The 16,193-nt window shown below is 32.3% G+C and overlaps 3 protein-coding genes across 4 annotated transcripts; 1 reads left to right on the top strand and 2 right to left on the bottom strand.

Moving 5' to 3' along the window:
• Nucleotides 1-1,558: 1,558 nt before the first annotated feature.
• Nucleotides 1,559-2,842, bottom strand: LOC123226819 (F-box protein SKIP23-like). Its single transcript, XM_044651334.1, has one exon. It carries the CDS (start codon nt 2,840-2,842, stop codon nt 1,559-1,561), a length of 1,284 nt encoding a protein of 427 aa, XP_044507269.1.
• Nucleotides 2,843-4,183: 1,341 nt separating this feature from the next.
• LOC123227056 lies at nt 4,184-6,149 on the bottom strand. 2 transcript variants are annotated; one of them, XM_044651679.1, is made up of 2 exons: nt 5,900-6,149; nt 4,184-4,601 (listed from the first exon to the last, which is right to left on the bottom strand). In XM_044651679.1, the coding sequence occupies exons 1-2, from the start codon at nt 6,000-6,002 to the stop codon at nt 4,381-4,383; spliced, it is 324 nt and encodes a 107-aa protein (XP_044507614.1). In that variant the 5' UTR covers nt 6,003-6,149; the 3' UTR covers nt 4,184-4,380. The 2 variants fall into 2 exon arrangements, with proteins under 2 accessions (XP_044507614.1, XP_044507613.1); XM_044651678.1 differs by having other exon boundaries at nt 4,184-4,610; nt 5,900-6,147.
• A 3,714-nt stretch (nt 6,150-9,863) lies between these two features.
• Nucleotides 9,864-11,560, top strand: LOC123228239 (phospholipase A1-IIgamma-like). The gene is made up of 2 exons (XM_044653561.1): nt 9,864-10,423; nt 10,933-11,560. The coding sequence occupies exons 1-2, from the start codon at nt 9,887-9,889 to the stop codon at nt 11,389-11,391; spliced, it is 996 nt and encodes a 331-aa protein (XP_044509496.1). The 5' UTR covers nt 9,864-9,886; the 3' UTR covers nt 11,392-11,560.
• The last annotated feature ends 4,633 nt before the right edge of the window (nt 11,561-16,193 follow it).

Consider the following 16,193-nt stretch of genomic DNA (forward strand, 5'->3'; position numbering starts at 1 on the left):
TCTTTTCCCCATTAAAATTAACCGTAGATTTTGATTGGAGGATAGAAATTTGACTTTTCAAATTTAAAAGTTAAAATATGTCATTTCATCTAACTTTGGGTGGAAAATAGTTATTTAGCCTAAAAAACAATAATGGTGTCTGAAGTTACTGGGTTCGTATACATAATCAGTATACATCATCAGAACAATACATTTTAAATATATAAATTGATACATATTTAGATATATTATTATATGATTAAATATTATTTTAATTATAATTCAAAATCATATAATTAAATGATAACATACATTAAATATATATCTAAAATGAGTTTACATAGTTTATTAATTCACACTAAGTTGGTTGGATCAGAAAAGGAATAATCATAATTTTCTCTGCATCCAAACAAGTCTTAGCCAAAAGTTGGCTAGAAAGGGCTTTAGTATTTCTGCTTCAGCCAAAGTTAGCATAAGAATCCTGAGTGAGTTTCAGGAAGACTTGTCAAGTTTTTTAAACTTCCATTGCTTCTAATCAACAAACAAGAGAATAAGAAGGAGAGAGTTACATATTTATTTTGCAAAACGGAGGTAGTTTCAGGAGTACAAACTTAACAAGATAACACAACAAGAAAAAATGAAAAGGAGAGCGCTACATATATACATACATGCGCACACACACATATATATATATATATAAATTTTTAGCCCCTTTTGGGAGCTTCCGTGACGATTCCATTGTCATCAACCCACACTCGAACCCTCTCACAACGTAAATCCATGGACACAATGGTGCCTTCTCTGAGAATCACTGCATGCACCCTAGGATTTTGTCTCTCAATTATCTTTGCTGCCTCTACTCCATCTCGCCTCTCCAGCTCCGGCCATAAGAACTTCCCTCTCCCTGAAATTAACACCAACAAAAAGTTGGCATAAAATTTAAAAAAGGAAAACAAAAGCTAATACCAAAGATAGATAAATATTAAGTGATTACCTTGACAATACATTTCGGCCATGGTCTGTATATTTTGTTTGTGAATTTTCTCTTTCTTGTGGTTTGAGAGGAGAAGAGATGGAGATGATATTTATAGAGAGATATGGAGAGCTGCATGCAGTGGCTTGAATGCTTTTTAAATGGAGACGTTTCCATTTGTCGAAGCTCTTTCATTGGACTTTTCTGCACCGACTGAGGAATTTCAGGGCTGGATTTTACTGCTTTTTGCAGCTTGATTTATGTAGGGGGATCACATTGTGCACGCCGGTTCTTGCTAGTTAATTTCAATTAAATGTTAGTATGATAGATGGAGACTTGACTTATATTGTTTTGGGTATTGCTTTGATGATATTGTATGCTAATTTGAATAAGTTTCAAATAAGTATTATGACTTGAATATGAGTTTTCAATAATTCATTTTTTAAAATTAGATTGAATTAATCAGTCTGACCAATTATACTATCATCTGTTAATAAAATGGTTTTGATTTATTTGAAAATTAAAACAAATTTCCAAAGATTAAAAACACCTCAAAACTAGCAAACCAACCAAGACTCCGAAAGGCTAAGAAAAAAATTGACAATCCTAATAACAGAGGAACAAATTATGTTTGTTTGGCGTTTTAGAGTCCCCAGTATTCATCCTGTGAGGCACTGCTTCAAGCTGCAACCAAGATGGTGGAGGCCAGAAAGGGTTAGAATAGCCTGGAAAATCTCTAAGATTCACCATCTTTCCATCATCAAAGCTAAAAACCCCCCAAGCATCCTTCATCGGATAGCCATCTAGACTTGCACTAAAATAAACAAGCTTATTTTCTACAAAATAAACCGAATTTCCTTTGCATCCAGGCAGCTCTCTAGCAGAAACACAGTATGAACTCTCATCATCGCTCAGAAATATTATCTTCTCCTTCAACTCCTCTCCATCCACCATCTCGACCCACTCAGCTTTCTTCTCATCAAGCTTAAATACCATTAAAAAATCCTCCTGATCCTTAAATTTGTCACTCCTGGCAACCAACAGCAAATCTCCAGACGCCTCTACAAAGTACAGAATGGACGAACGTTTCAGACTCTTAGGAGGGTCCAAAAATGTAGTAACAGTCAGAGATTTAGAATCCACCATCAGAGTGAAACCAGTAGTGGCCACAGCATAGAATTTCTCATTATGATAAATAAAATCCCAAATATACTGAGGAACGGCCAGCCCCATGTTTATATGACTCCATTTCTTGTCCACGTTTCTCCATAAACTCAGCATTGGTCCTGTAAACCTCGCCATGACAGCAAACCCATCATCGGTCTCATCAAGATCAGAAGTATAAACCGCTTTTATATGAAAAGAGCCATGTCTTTTGTATATCCCATTAGGGTCGTCGCCACTTCCCAGGACAGCAAGTGACACTAAAGAGTAGGATCGAGTTATTTCCTGAACCTGATAATCGAGCAAGTTTAAAGACTTGGGTAAAATTTTAGGCAGGTTTTTAAACCAAAGTTTAGTGAGGGGGTCCTTGATTTGCACTCTTCCTGGTTTGGACTCTTCGACTTTGACCAGCCATATTGGAGTTGGAGAGGCTTCTTTGTCAATGGGCTTGATGGCATAAACCACAGACTCGACGAAGACGTATATATTATCTTTAGGGTTGATGGGGTAATTGAAAACGAGGTCTGTGCCTGTGAGAAAGTCAGTGTCTGTCAAAATGGACCGAGGAAATTTGAGTATTACAGGACGAGGAGGAGGCAGTAGGTATCGGAACAGACGAGAGACGGCAGAAAGACGGCTGACGTCAAATGGTGTGGGGAGAAAGCTTGCGATAAAGAGGAGGATGTGGTGTGGAAGACTGGTCCAGTCGGGCTTGATTTCATCCATGGGAGGAAGAAGAAACAAGAAGAAGAGAGTATTAAGCTAAATTAAGCCAAGAATTTAGAGTTAAAAAGAAGTTTTATAAAAGGAGAAATATCTAAATAATTATAGTAGTAATAATCAAGATAAATCAGAACGTTATCAGATTAGTTATAGTAATAATCAAGATAAATCATAATCTTTGAAATCAAAACCTTGCAAAGATATTAAAAGTATAATTGAAATAGGAAAATATTACTTTTGGGATAATTTTGAAAGGTTTAAACAATAAGAAAAGATGCGAATTTCTCAAAGAATACATCAGAAGATGGGGATTTATTAATTTTCACATATAATCCTAGTAAATCCTATTTTCCTAAGAAGGGCACATAACATTGCTCATTCAAAAAGAGTACTTTCTAATTGCGTAATATTATTATATAATTATTGCTTATTTCGTCATATAATTTTCCTAAATAATATAATCCTTGCCTAATCTAGGCTGCCTTTGTTGCTGCATATTCTTAACATTTTCCTCCCCATCCAGCACAACATCGTCCTCCTTAGCTCGCCGGAGCTCATCAGCATCCCCCCATGAAGTCTGTGTTTGGGCTACCGTCAAGTGCTTCTCTATAAGGGAACCAACAGGCGAAGGAGGTGGTATGTCTGGCCACAAAATTTATCATGGTCGGATTCGGCAAAATTGGCAAAAGGGCAACTAAATATGTTGCAACTTGCTTGTTGAGGTCCCAAATGAGAAAACATAAGGGCATCAACTACTGTCATATTTCACTTCACTTATCCTCTTGAAGTCGTGCCAATCCTATCGCTGAAGAACGTCAAGATCGAAGTTGCCCTTGGCATGCATTTAACAATACCAAGTCAAGGTTGGACCATCCATGTGAAAGGAAGAGCTGGTAAAAGCTGCTCTCGGGACATACCAGGATAGTCCAAAAATTAACTCCGACTTCAAATTTTCACGCTTTAGGACCCCATATCATCAAAATGAGGCACTTTCAACTGGAAAGGCTTGAAAGAAAGCCCCATCAAATTTGCGGATTGAGTGTCGAAGAACCATTGTTGCCTTCTGTGACAAGCTCACTACTATCACCCGCATGTGCTTCCCTGGTTTAAGACTGTTGTCGTTAGAATTCCATCCATTCCATATCCAAAGCTGGAACTTTCAATCTTAATTCTTTCTAAAAGTTTTCCAAGGAATCTACTTCGGTACAACTTTGTAGCAGAAATAGAAATATGATCCATCTTCAGAGATATGAATGAAAAAATAAAGCAATCGTTGAATGACTGAGTTTATTTGAATTCAGAAACTCACTACTAAAAATCTAACTCAAGAACTTTATTCTTGGCTAACAAAAATTGCATATTTAATTAATCTGAAAACAGAGTTTACACTAATCATACACCTTGAACTTAACAAATAGCAAATGGCAGCATAAATAAGATATACAAACAAGTAGATTGAAGCTATTCTGCTATTAGAAGCTCTGCCATCATGGTTCGGCTTCACTCTTTCCACAGGTGAAATGAGAAAGGCTTTGGCTGTCCTACTTTTCTTTCTTAGAGACCACAGAAGAAATCTCAGCTTCACCAGTGGGCTGGCTGACACTAGCTTTGGCCTTGGCAAGAAATACAGGATCTGGCTGGTGTTTGTCTGAAGGTTCCTTAATTGCCAAATAAATGTAGAATGCAATAACTATATTGACTGATAAAACAGCAAGTAATCCACTTAACAATGTCATTCCATAGGGAGACAAATGGGCCAAACCTGAATAAACTAATGATGCATCAGCAAGCAAGTATTATATGAGGAAACTTAGCAACAATTCTTAAGACAGATCTTACAGCACATTGATAAACTCAGCGTGGCTCGTACAGACAGAGGGACAATTATGATAGTATAAATCAAGTGTAAACAGTATCGAACACATTCTTTTAGTTTTCCATTTTTCTGCCTTTCTTTCCATGTCTTAGTTCCAAAAAGTATCTCTTAATTTGATGAAGATTAAAACCACAGATGTCTAGGATGCAAATATATACCGGTCGGATAATACTATATTTATTAATTTTTCTTACTAACTTATCCATATAAACTTCTGTGCATTAACATAATTGGATAATATAATTATTCATTTTATCTCTAAATTAAAATAACTCACTCATACTAAAACACATTAGTTTGTATAGATAAATTAGTAAGCAAAGTTAGTATATTATTAGTCTTATTGGACTATACATTTTACATCTAGAATGGCAAAGAAAAATCAACCAGTCACTATAAATGGGACAAGGCTTTTCAGTTTGGAAGAGACAACCATGGTTTTGAAAGCTTATTTATAAGAGATAAGTTTATCCATTAGTTCTTCAACAATGTCACAAATTACCATAACAATTACTAAAAATTATGGAACAAAATAGATGTAAGGTCCCAATCATCCATCCCCAATCTTCACTGCAACAACATCTGTCGTCACCAGGTCTCCACATAAAGAAACAAATCCAAAATTAAAAAAAACAACAATCTGCAACTGATGCATCAACCTTGTGCAAGCAATTATCACCAAATCACCTATCAGCTTTATACCAGCTAACAGTCTTCCTAAAGCATTGCTCAAATATTTCAAACTCACTGCCACTACACCTTCAAATAAGTACTTAACAAGCATTGCATTAAACGGCCAAAATATTCAATTTAAAGATTTGTGATCACTATCAACAGTTCTAAAACATGCGAATACCTCAACTAATTATCTTAATTAAAAGGTTATGGAAATCCCAATTCTCAAATTAGCATTAGGGTTTCTCAGACTTCCAAAATAAGTTGATCAATTTGGACGCTGATCAGTCTAATTACCCGTATAAAAGAATAAACTTTAAGCTATACCCAGAACAAAATCAATGATTTTTATCATAAATGTTCAGAACAAGAGCTCAAAGAAGAATCAAAGTCGTAAATAAATTAGAAAAAATAAAACAGAGCTTTCAAAGTGGGCTCTAAATCACCAAATTATTCATTTAAAAAAAAAACATATATAAAACAAGATAATTTAGATGATATGATTTTACCAGGAATTAAATTATGATTGAAGCAAAATAAGATCGCGAGAGGAGCAATCCACATGAACATGGATGCAATGAAGAATTTTTTAACAACCTCTGCCATTTTCATGCTTCAATGCATCACTGAGATGCCCGGATGCTCAATCAACTGTAATTTTGGCGAATCGTCTTGTTTGAGATTGATTATTCGATTTGATTAGTTTTCGCATGAGAAAGTTGGAAGCTTTTGAGCGAAACATAAATGCTGCTGCGTTTAAACTCCATCTTCGAATCGCGTAAGGGCAGGCCGAATATTGGGCTGACTCTTGGGCCTATTGGGCCACGATGACGGCCCAACTTAAAACCATCAAACGAATTTATGTTAATTTAAAAGGATGATATCATTTGAAACTACGCCACTATCACGAAATGCCCTTTTTTTAATTTTTAATTGTTAAAATGATTAAACAATAAGGTTTTTTTTATTGGAAAAATTAAAATTTTAGATTTTTTTCATAATTAAACTAAACTTTTCATATTTTTTATTGAAGGTACCAGATAAATATAATTAGAATTATTTATTATATTTTAAAAACAAAAGGATTAGTTTGGCATTATTAATAGAAAATAATGAATGTTAATTCCTTTTAATCCTTTCAATGAAATACTTAAAAATTTAATTCATTTATAAGAAAAATTACAAAATTTAGCTCCTTTAATGAAAATAAAAAAGATAATAATTCGATTCCTTAGGGTGTTATTATCCATAATTTAAACATATAGTGTTGTACTTATTTCAAAGGACAGATTTGATCTGAATTGTTCATGCTTAAACTTGGATCATTGTTCAATTCAATTGGAACTTGCATTGTCAGCGTGGTCACTCTAAAGCTCAGTTCTCTGATGTATAGATTATATGTTACTATTACAAATGTAGATATATAGATTAAATAACGATAATTAAAATTTAAAGAGATTATAGTATTTCTACCATATTGTGCTTAAATGTAGATAAAAGAAAATGAATGTAATAAGACAAGACACAAGATCTTTAATATGATTTGATTTAATAATCAAATAAAATAAGGTACAAGATCTTTAATATGATTTGATTTGATAATTGAAATGTTTAAGTTTGTCTAATTTCAAAGAACTCTTTTTTATTCTCCTATTGGTTTATTGTTTGTATTGATTACATGGACACTTTAACTACAAATCTCTAAAATATTTTTATATTTGTACTTTATTTTCAAGTTATCTACAAGAAATTGAATGAAGGTAGAATATCTATTATTCCATTTATTTTCTTCGATTTGGTATCCCATAACTTATTATATGCTTATTCAAAGTCACGTGTTAATGACTCCTCTCCATGTCTAATAGACTTGTTTTTACCTTTTGGTCTTTTGTTCCATGTTACAATTAATCTATTAGAATTTATGTTACAAGTCACAAGTAAATGCATTTTTCATATCAAGCCTTAGATTTTTCATTACAATGTTTTCATTTTCAAACTTGGAGGTTTATACATGTTTGTCATTCATAAGTTAAATGTGAAAATGATGAATTCAAACTCGGATTAGACATTGACCCAGTCCAAAAGTTACTTTGAATCTTGATTTATACGACCGATAATAGAATAAATAAACATTAAACAACAATCAATAAAAAAGATTTGTGATTTAGTTGTATGTGTTATATTTTCCTTACCAAATAAATTTGGTTTGAGTCTTAACAGTGACATGTATTGAGTTGTCTCATATCCCTTGAAAAAGGGATTAGATGTAAATATCTAATTGTATGGGAAAATCTCAGCCTTTAAAATAGTTTGATATTGATTACACTAGAGCTTAGATGGTTGCTTATTCAAATTAATAAAGTTTCAGTAGTGTTCTATTGTTTAGTGTTACAAGTTTTTAAACATTGACCAGTCAAGAGGTCATTCTGAATTTTGATTGATTCGACCAATAATAAATTAAATAAATATTAAAACAATAAGCAACAAAAAAAGAACTATGACCTTACGTTATGTGGTGCATTTTCCACAAGCCTCTAATTGTGAGGGAAAACCTCACCCCTTAAAATAGTTGGGTATTGATTCCATGGAAGAACAACAAACTCTAATAGTTGTTTATTCAAATGCACAAGTTTTACATCAGTTGAGAAATAAGATACATGTTAATGTCAAGGTGTGAGGAAAAGTCCCTCCACTTAAAATAACAGTTTCAACTATATTAATTACATGGAAGAGTGTCACCTTGGTTACGTATTTAAATTCACAAATTTCAACATTGTCTGGTATTAAGTCTATTCAAACTACTATTACAATGCATAAGCTAATGCATTTTTTTTTTACCAAGCCTTAGATTCTTGATTACAAGTTTTTTATTTCTTTTATTTGCCAACATTTAATTTGTAGAAATCTTTCTTCCGAATTTAATATCATTGATTTTGCATGCCTAAGTTTTGTTTTCCGTGAACTTTGATGAACAAGTTTTAATTCAGCCAATTATGGAAGGAGAAGAGTTGGAATATTCTTCTCCACACTTTCCTCAGCCGGCCCTATTCTAACTTGCATAACTTTATCTCTAGACAATTTCGATGATTTTTTTTCTTGGAATTTTTCATTAGATTAAGGTCGTGATAGATAAAGAAGAAAAGAAATCTAATGATAGATATGTAAGCAACTTTATAATTAGTTTGGTTAAATGAGCTTTACTGGATTTATAATAAAAATATTATATCGTGAATTGGAGGTTAATTATTGTTTATGGGCTAGTATTCTTTGGATTGACTTAAGAGCACCAATTGTTAGGAGCAAACTACTCTAGATGAGGGAGTAAGACCTCTTAGAAGACACAATACTGGAGAGAAAATTTTATCATATTTTTATTCAATACCTCTTATTAATTCTAAGGCCAAAGCACTATTTCCTACCCAACGTATGTGCATTTCGCAAGTTTTCTCTCGTTAACTTTGAAAATCCTATTTACTCACCTATGGGCTATTAAAATTAACTGAGTCCATTAGTTATATCATTTCCCCTCCTAAACCCTAAAAACTAATAATTTCACCCCAACTCAAGTTTTAAAAAATAGCATTTTTCCCCCTAGGGTTTCTAGTTTTCAAATTCAATTTTTCGATGTCGTTTCTTCCTCTCCGACGACCTCCAGGTGACGACTCTTCCTCTTTGGCATCATCCTCTTCATCTCCATTGAGACGACCACTCCCAGGAGAGCCACTTGAAGGAGACCGTGCTAGAGAGAAAGAGTCGTCTCCTGGAGGTCACCGGAGAGAAAGAAACGACACCGAAAAATTGAATTTGAAAAATTGAAACTAGGGGGGAAAATGTTATTTTCTAAAACTTGGGTTGAGGAAAATTGTTAGTTTTTAGGGTTTAGAGGGGAAAAGTAAATTGAATTTAAGTTTATTTTTTATAATATAAAAAAATGATGATTTTACCTTTGAAACCGTTAGTTTTAACTGTGCACAGGTGGGTAAATGAGATTTTTAAAGTTAACAGAGGGAAACTTGGAAAATGCGCATACCTTGGGTGGGAAATAGTCCTTTGGCCTAATTCTAAATTGTTCATATGATGGGGTAACAAAATATATATATTTCTATTAAACGGATGGAACTTTTAATATTTCTAATTAAAATTATGGCAAAAAGTGAAAACACAAATGAAATTGTTTTTTTTAAACAAGATAATTAATTTGATATTAGTAATTAAAAATACTAAAAATTAAGTGTTTTTCGATACAGAGATATGAAATTTATTTTACTCAATAAAAGAAATTTGAATCTGGATCGTAAATGTGATAGGGAAATTTAAAAAAAGAAAAAACACTACAAATTTTCTTAATTGCGAAAGATGGCTTATTTCCTAAATAATATAATCGTGAGACCAAAAGGTTGCCTAATTCTCTTCCAGGCTCCCTTCGTTCTATAAATGGCATGCAGTAGTATGAGTGTCTCCCCACAGCAAGATAAAGCAAAACGAAGAGAAGAGAGATGGCGAACTGGAAGAAGCTTAGTGGCAAGAACAATTGGGAGGGTCTGTTGAAACCTCTGAACAGCAATCTGGGAAACTATATAAAACTCTATGGTGAAAGAGTTCAAGTTATTTATGACTCGGTTAACTCAGAAGATGAAACACGTCCAGCTTATGCAAAGGAAGACTTATTTTCTGAAGCTGCCATTGCAACAGGTACACCTGGGAATTTATACACTGTGACTGACTATATTTTTGCAAACTCAGACGTTGCTTCCTGGATCGACTGGATGGTGGAGGACCAGTCTGCGTGGTTTGGGTATGTTGCTGTGGCCACAGATGAAGGAAAGAAAGTGATGGGAAGAAGAGACATTTTGATTTGCTGGAGAGGAACTCTTTCTCTGGCTGAGTGGTTCAAGAATGCTCAATTCGATCAAGTGTCAGCTTCTGAGATTTTTGGGCAGTGCCTTGATCCACAAGTGCACAAAGGGTTTCTCTCAATCTACACATCGCCTGATAGTGAACCCTCCTCCAGTAAATTGAGTGCTAGAGACCAGGTAAGAACATAAGATAAATTTGCATGAATAAAATAAAATCATTTCAGTTCGCAGGACATATACATATACATTATAGAAATACTGAATTTAAACAGTTTAAGATTACAGGAATACCGGATGTCTCATGCTTTCTGAATCCATAAACATCATAAAATTACAATGACCTGTCGTCCTCTCATGAAACATTTCTGATGTGCCATGCTTTCGAAAACCATAGATTTTTTAAAATTCACAGTAACATGTCTTCCTCTGCTGGAACTTTCGGAATAACAACTTTTAATGTATAAAACTATTGTATCTGGGTTTTGAAAAGGAAACCAAGGCTAAGGTCAAATAAACATTTGTCTACCTAAATCATAACCCAAGAACCATATCGGTATCACATTCAAGTTATGTAAGTTTTCATTAAGATATTCAATTAACCGGTTTTAATTAAATCAAAATAATTTACTGATTTTTTCATTTTCTTTTTTCTTGATATGTATTTCTATTGTGGTATATTTGCGTAGGTGCTGAATGCTGTTAAGAATCTGGTGAACAAGCCCGAGTACAGGAAAGAGGAAATCAGTATAACAGTAGCAGGTCACAGTCTCGGTGCAGCTCTTGCAACATTGAACGCAACTGATATAGTTACCAATCAATACAATAAGCGCACAGGTTCGAACAAAGCATGCATGGTCACGGCCTTTGTCTTCGCCAGCCCCAAGGTTGGAAACGAAGGATTCAGGAAAGTGTTCAATGCACTTAGCAATCTTCATCTCCTGCGCATTGAAAACAGATTGGACGTCGTTACTGATCTTCCTCCTTCCTCTATTTCCTACAAAAAAGTGGGCATGAAGTTAAGAATCAAGAGTCACAAGTCGGCATTATTGAATTTTACAGACGGGCTTCAGCTTCATGACATAATACCTGAGTCGCACAGCTTGAAGGAATATCTCCAAGGAGTCACAGCCAAGCAATCACAGTAGGGAAAGCTTCAGAGTAAACTTTGAAAAATGAATGGGGCTGGATTCATCCATTAGGGCTATTTTCCCTTGCTGTTTAGTTGTTACTTTGTACATTGATTTGTTATTAGCTGTTGGTAGAGCTTGAATCGAGTTAAGATGAAATAAATTAAGTATGAGTCAATCTTTATAATTGGATTTGAGTAAGCTAGATTGTATAGGTCTTGTTCAGAGTTAGTCCACTTTGATTCTACCCCAATCTACGAGTTTGATGTATTTTAACATCCATTATTATTAATGAAAATGTTTACCATTGAAATTACAAATTTATGTTTATGAGTGAAACAATAGAAAAATTTTTTTTGACTAAATCAATGTGATTTGTAAAATTAAACTTAACAAACTCTACAATAACTTTTGCTTCTGCAACATGGCAAGGGCTCAAGGCAATCCGTTGCCTAGATTAGGTCCTTCTTTTTTGGTTTGACCTCATGGGGATATGATTTGTAGGCCATCCACGTTGTGCTGGGGGATTTAAGGCAAAGTCTACTGGCTGATCCAATATGATTAGTTAAAAAATAATAAATAATTAAAAATTTAGAAAAAAATATTGTATAATTTTGTAGGTCAACTCAATAAGGGCTCGCAAAGGCATGTTCTAAGGAGCTCTAGGTCTTGCTGTGAGCCTTGACAAGTTAGTAGGTTGACCTATCTCTAGGCATAATACACTGTGTTGGAGTGGTTGACACAACCCACTGTCATGTCTGTATAGCTGATTACACCTTGACCTTCATAGTCGAACTACCATGGAAGTGATCAGGAAGCCATGAAGGGTGGATTTATGTCGACTCTGAATAATGGTCAACTTAAGCTCAACTTGAATCTGTAATGACTAGCTCGAGCTTGAATTCAATTTATTTGAATTAGTCGTTTAAACATGTCAAAGAAGAAAAAATTATCGTAAAAGAAAAAAGAATTGTCATTAGAATAAAAAAACCAAATAAGTAGAATAATTGCCAAAAAATCAAATAAAATTCACTAACAAAAGTAGATACCGGATGAGAATTTGATTTTGTAGAACTTTATAGATAAAAACTTACATTTCATCCAACCTTGGCTGTGAAATAGTCTTTGGGCCTCCTAAATATTTTTGTTGGCTGTTGAAAACTTTAAAGTTTGTGGGACACCATGCCATTGTGAAGACTTTGCATAATAAATTGACTTAAAAATAGTCTAAGAAATACTCATAAATATTTTCTACCATTGATGAGACATTTGAGTGATAATAGTGCTCAATATCTTAATTAGTCATATATCCTTATATATAAAGTATCATTTCAAATCTAATAAGCGAATTTAATAGTATTAAGAATGTCAAATTTTATTATAATTAAACTGAATTAGATAAAAAGTAACAAGAGAGTGTGACTGAGTAGAAAATAAAAGACTATATATGATTTAACTTATTTAAAAAGATTAATTTTAGTTTAAGTTTGAGAAGTTAAATAATAATTGAACAAGAATAATGTTAAAGAAAAGAATTATAAAAGAAGAGCAATACTATGTGTACCTATTTTTGGTACACAATTTATGTACACAGTGATGTGTTATCATGTAATTAGGTGATTTTAAAACATGTGTCATCACATAATAAAGAAACATCTAATCACATAATAACACCTCATCTGTGTACACAAATTGTGTACCAAAAATGGGTATACAAAATTTTATTGATAAAAGAATAAGGTGGTATTTGACTACCAAACTTTTAGAGATTACTCTAATAATCTACTTTTTATTACTTATATTATTTTTATTTAGTTTATAAGTAATAAAAGATTGTGATAACTTTTTATTGTCAATGGTAAGGTAATCATATTATCATATTCACTTTTCATATTAAAATATTACCCACGTAATCTTAATTTTATTATAATTATATTCTTATTTATTATTTTTTTAGAACAAAAATAATTTTATTTTTAATTAATTTTAAAATAATATAAAAATATTTTAGAATAATTATATTTGAGGACATTTAAGTGTTACTTTTAATCAAACATAATAATTATTTATACATACAAAATTTTATTAAATATAATAATCATTTATACCTAATAATTTTCTAAGTAATCTATATTTAAAATAATATTTCAATTTTGATAATAAAATATTATCTAAACTAAATCCATTTTAAGAGATATGGTAAACAATCACTAATAAATTTTAGAATTAGAACCAAATTGTTAAATTAAAGATTTAATTTGAGGTCAATTTTATTGATCATAGATTAATCAAATAATGGAAAGAAAAGAGTGAAGAAATAACTTTTTAGTGTCAGAAATCTAGACTACCTACTTTCTCTGAACTACAAAACCAATCTCTATTATTATACAAAAAAATAAAATAAAAATAGAGAATTCACTGCTAAAAAATCAAAGTCAACATTTTCTTCAGCTCACCATTGAATTCCAAAGATCATATCATAATTCCCTAGGGGAAGAATGTAGACATCCATACAAAATTATTGTCCTTGCATTTTCCAACTGAAGCCCTCACACATCAAGTTGCACTCTAATTCTTGCCCATTGTCTACTCTCACCTTTGTTCCTTTAATAGATTCAAGTCTACATCCTGGTTTAGAGGTTCTTTTTGCACTCAATAATGTGAGTACTTCCAGAATCAATCAGTATAAAGATGGGCTTCCCTCCATGAATCCTTTGCAGTCTCATGATTCTAGGACCTGTTGAACCATTGAGGGCATTTAGGGACAGGTGCAGAAGGTTCGGCTCTTCCTCCACTACCTCTCTATCATCATCCATCAGTGGATCTCCATCAACCCCTATATCTACTTGCAATTGTAAAGTGTACAATTGCTTTTTCTTACACTTATGCCCAAAGGCATATTTTTCATTACACCAAAAACACATGCCCTTGCCCCTCCGTTCATTTATTTCTTTGCTAGTTAAGGCTCTGTTGTTTTATTGGTATTAAATGGTTGTGGTTTTAGCAGGTTTTCATCCATGTATGCTACCAAAGCTGAAGATGAATTTATATCTCTGTGAAAATGGATCATATTTGTATTTCTGCTAAAAAGTTGTATGGAAATAGATTCTCCTTAGAACATTTTTTTAAAGAATTAAAATTGAAATTAGATACGAAATAAATGATATGACAATAGTTCTAGTCCAGGGGAGCGCTTTCTGGCGATAGTAGTGAGCTTGTCACAGGAAGTGGCAGTGGTTCTTCAACAAGTCCAGGCTCTCAACGGGCGAATTTGATGGGACTTTTTCCAAGTCTCTTCGGTTGAAAATTCAAGTCAGAGTGATTCAAGCCTATAAAGAGGATTAGGCCACCTTAGCTTGATCCAAGGAATATATTAGCTAGGAAAATTATATCAGGAAATAAGCAATAATTATATATTAGCCTTTTATTATTATGCAAACAAGAAAGTTAGTAGACTTTTTATTATTATGCACCAAGACTTGTTAAGAAAGTAGGATTAGCATTGAAAATAAATAACAAAATTACATTAATATTAGATTGGATATTCAAATAATATGTGATCATATTATTAATGATTTTAATTAAAGATAAAATTATAACTATTTACACGATGAATAAAATTAATTTGGTACTGAAAATGAGTGCATGTAAAATTGTGCAATTTGTAAATCCACACCTTCTTCATTTGCTGATGGAATTGGAGAATAATTTGATCAAATATTTTCTTTCCTTGTTTTCTTATTATTTACACCTTTTAAAATTATCCCAAAAGTAATAATTTCCTATTTCAAATATTCTTTTAATATCTTTACAAGGTTTTGATTTAAAAGATTTTGATTTATCTTGATTATTACTATAATTGCTCTGTGCATATAGTATTCATCCTTATAATTACTTTGATAACTTTAGTTTCTTGGCTTAATTTAGCTTAATATTCCCTTTCTTCTTGTTTCTTCTTCCTCCCATGGATAAGAAGAAACAATCACATATGATAATGTAAACGTTTGTACACACAAAGGTTGTACTATTTTCTCTATTTTCGGTAAAAGATCAATAAGACATCTTAACCACAAAAATATGTTTCTATTACATTGTGCTTAAATGTAGATAAGAGAAAATGAATGTAATAAGATACTACACGAGATCTATAATGTGATTTGATTTAATAATCAAAATGTTTAAATTTGTCTAATTTCAAAGAACTCTTTCTTCTTCTCCTATTAGTTTTTATTGTTTGTGTTGATTACATAATTACAAATCTCTAAAATATTTGTATATTCTCTAGAAAAAATTGAATGAAGGTAGAAGAACTATGAGTCCATTTATTTTCTTCGATTTGGTCTCCCATAAATTATACTTAATTTGCTATGTATAAATTTATTATACACTTATTCAAAGTCACGTGTTAATGATTCCATCTCCATGACTTATTCAAAGTCACAATTAATTTATTAGAATTAATGTTACAAGTCACAAGTAAATGCATTGTTTATACCAAATCTTAGATTTTTCATTACATTTTTTTTAACCTAATATTGTATATATATTTGTAATTCATAAGTTCAATGTAAGAACAATGTATTCATACTTAGATCAAATGTAAACATAGTCTAAGGGTTGGTCTAAGTCTTAATTGGTCTAATCAGTGGTCAAATAAATAATAGATTAAATAAATATTAAAATAGTAGTCAAAAAAAAAATTATGACTTGGTGGTATGTGGTACATATTCCTAACCAACTAAACTTTAGTTTGAGTCTTAACAATCACAAGCATTGAGTTTTTCACTATTGAAAACATAAAGTCTAATAAACCTTAAGAT

Source organism: Mangifera indica, chromosome 10, assembly GCF_011075055.1.
Source record: "Mangifera indica cultivar Alphonso chromosome 10, CATAS_Mindica_2.1, whole genome shotgun sequence".
NCBI classification, from domain to species: Eukaryota; Viridiplantae; Streptophyta; class Magnoliopsida; order Sapindales; family Anacardiaceae; genus Mangifera; species Mangifera indica.

What these genes read in the sequence shown, in the direction of transcription:
- LOC123227056 (XM_044651678.1), bottom strand. Translation starts at nt 6,002, where the DNA reads ATGAAAATGGCAGAGGTTGTTAAAAAATTCTTCATTGCATCCATGTTC. An exon ending in CAATCATAATTTAATTCCTG is followed by an intron (nt 4,611 to 5,899) that starts GTAAAATCATAT and finishes ATGCATCATTAG; the next exon opens with TTTATTCAGGTTTGGCCCAT.
- LOC123226819 (XM_044651334.1), bottom strand. Translation starts at nt 2,842, where the DNA reads ATGGATGAAATCAAGCCCGACTGGACCAGTCTTCCACACCACATCCTC.
- LOC123228239 (XM_044653561.1), top strand. Translation starts at nt 9,887, where the DNA reads ATGGCGAACTGGAAGAAGCTTAGTGGCAAGAACAATTGGGAGGGTCTG. An exon ending in AATTGAGTGCTAGAGACCAG is followed by an intron (nt 10,424 to 10,932) that starts GTAAGAACATAA and finishes ATATTTGCGTAG; the next exon opens with GTGCTGAATGCTGTTAAGAA.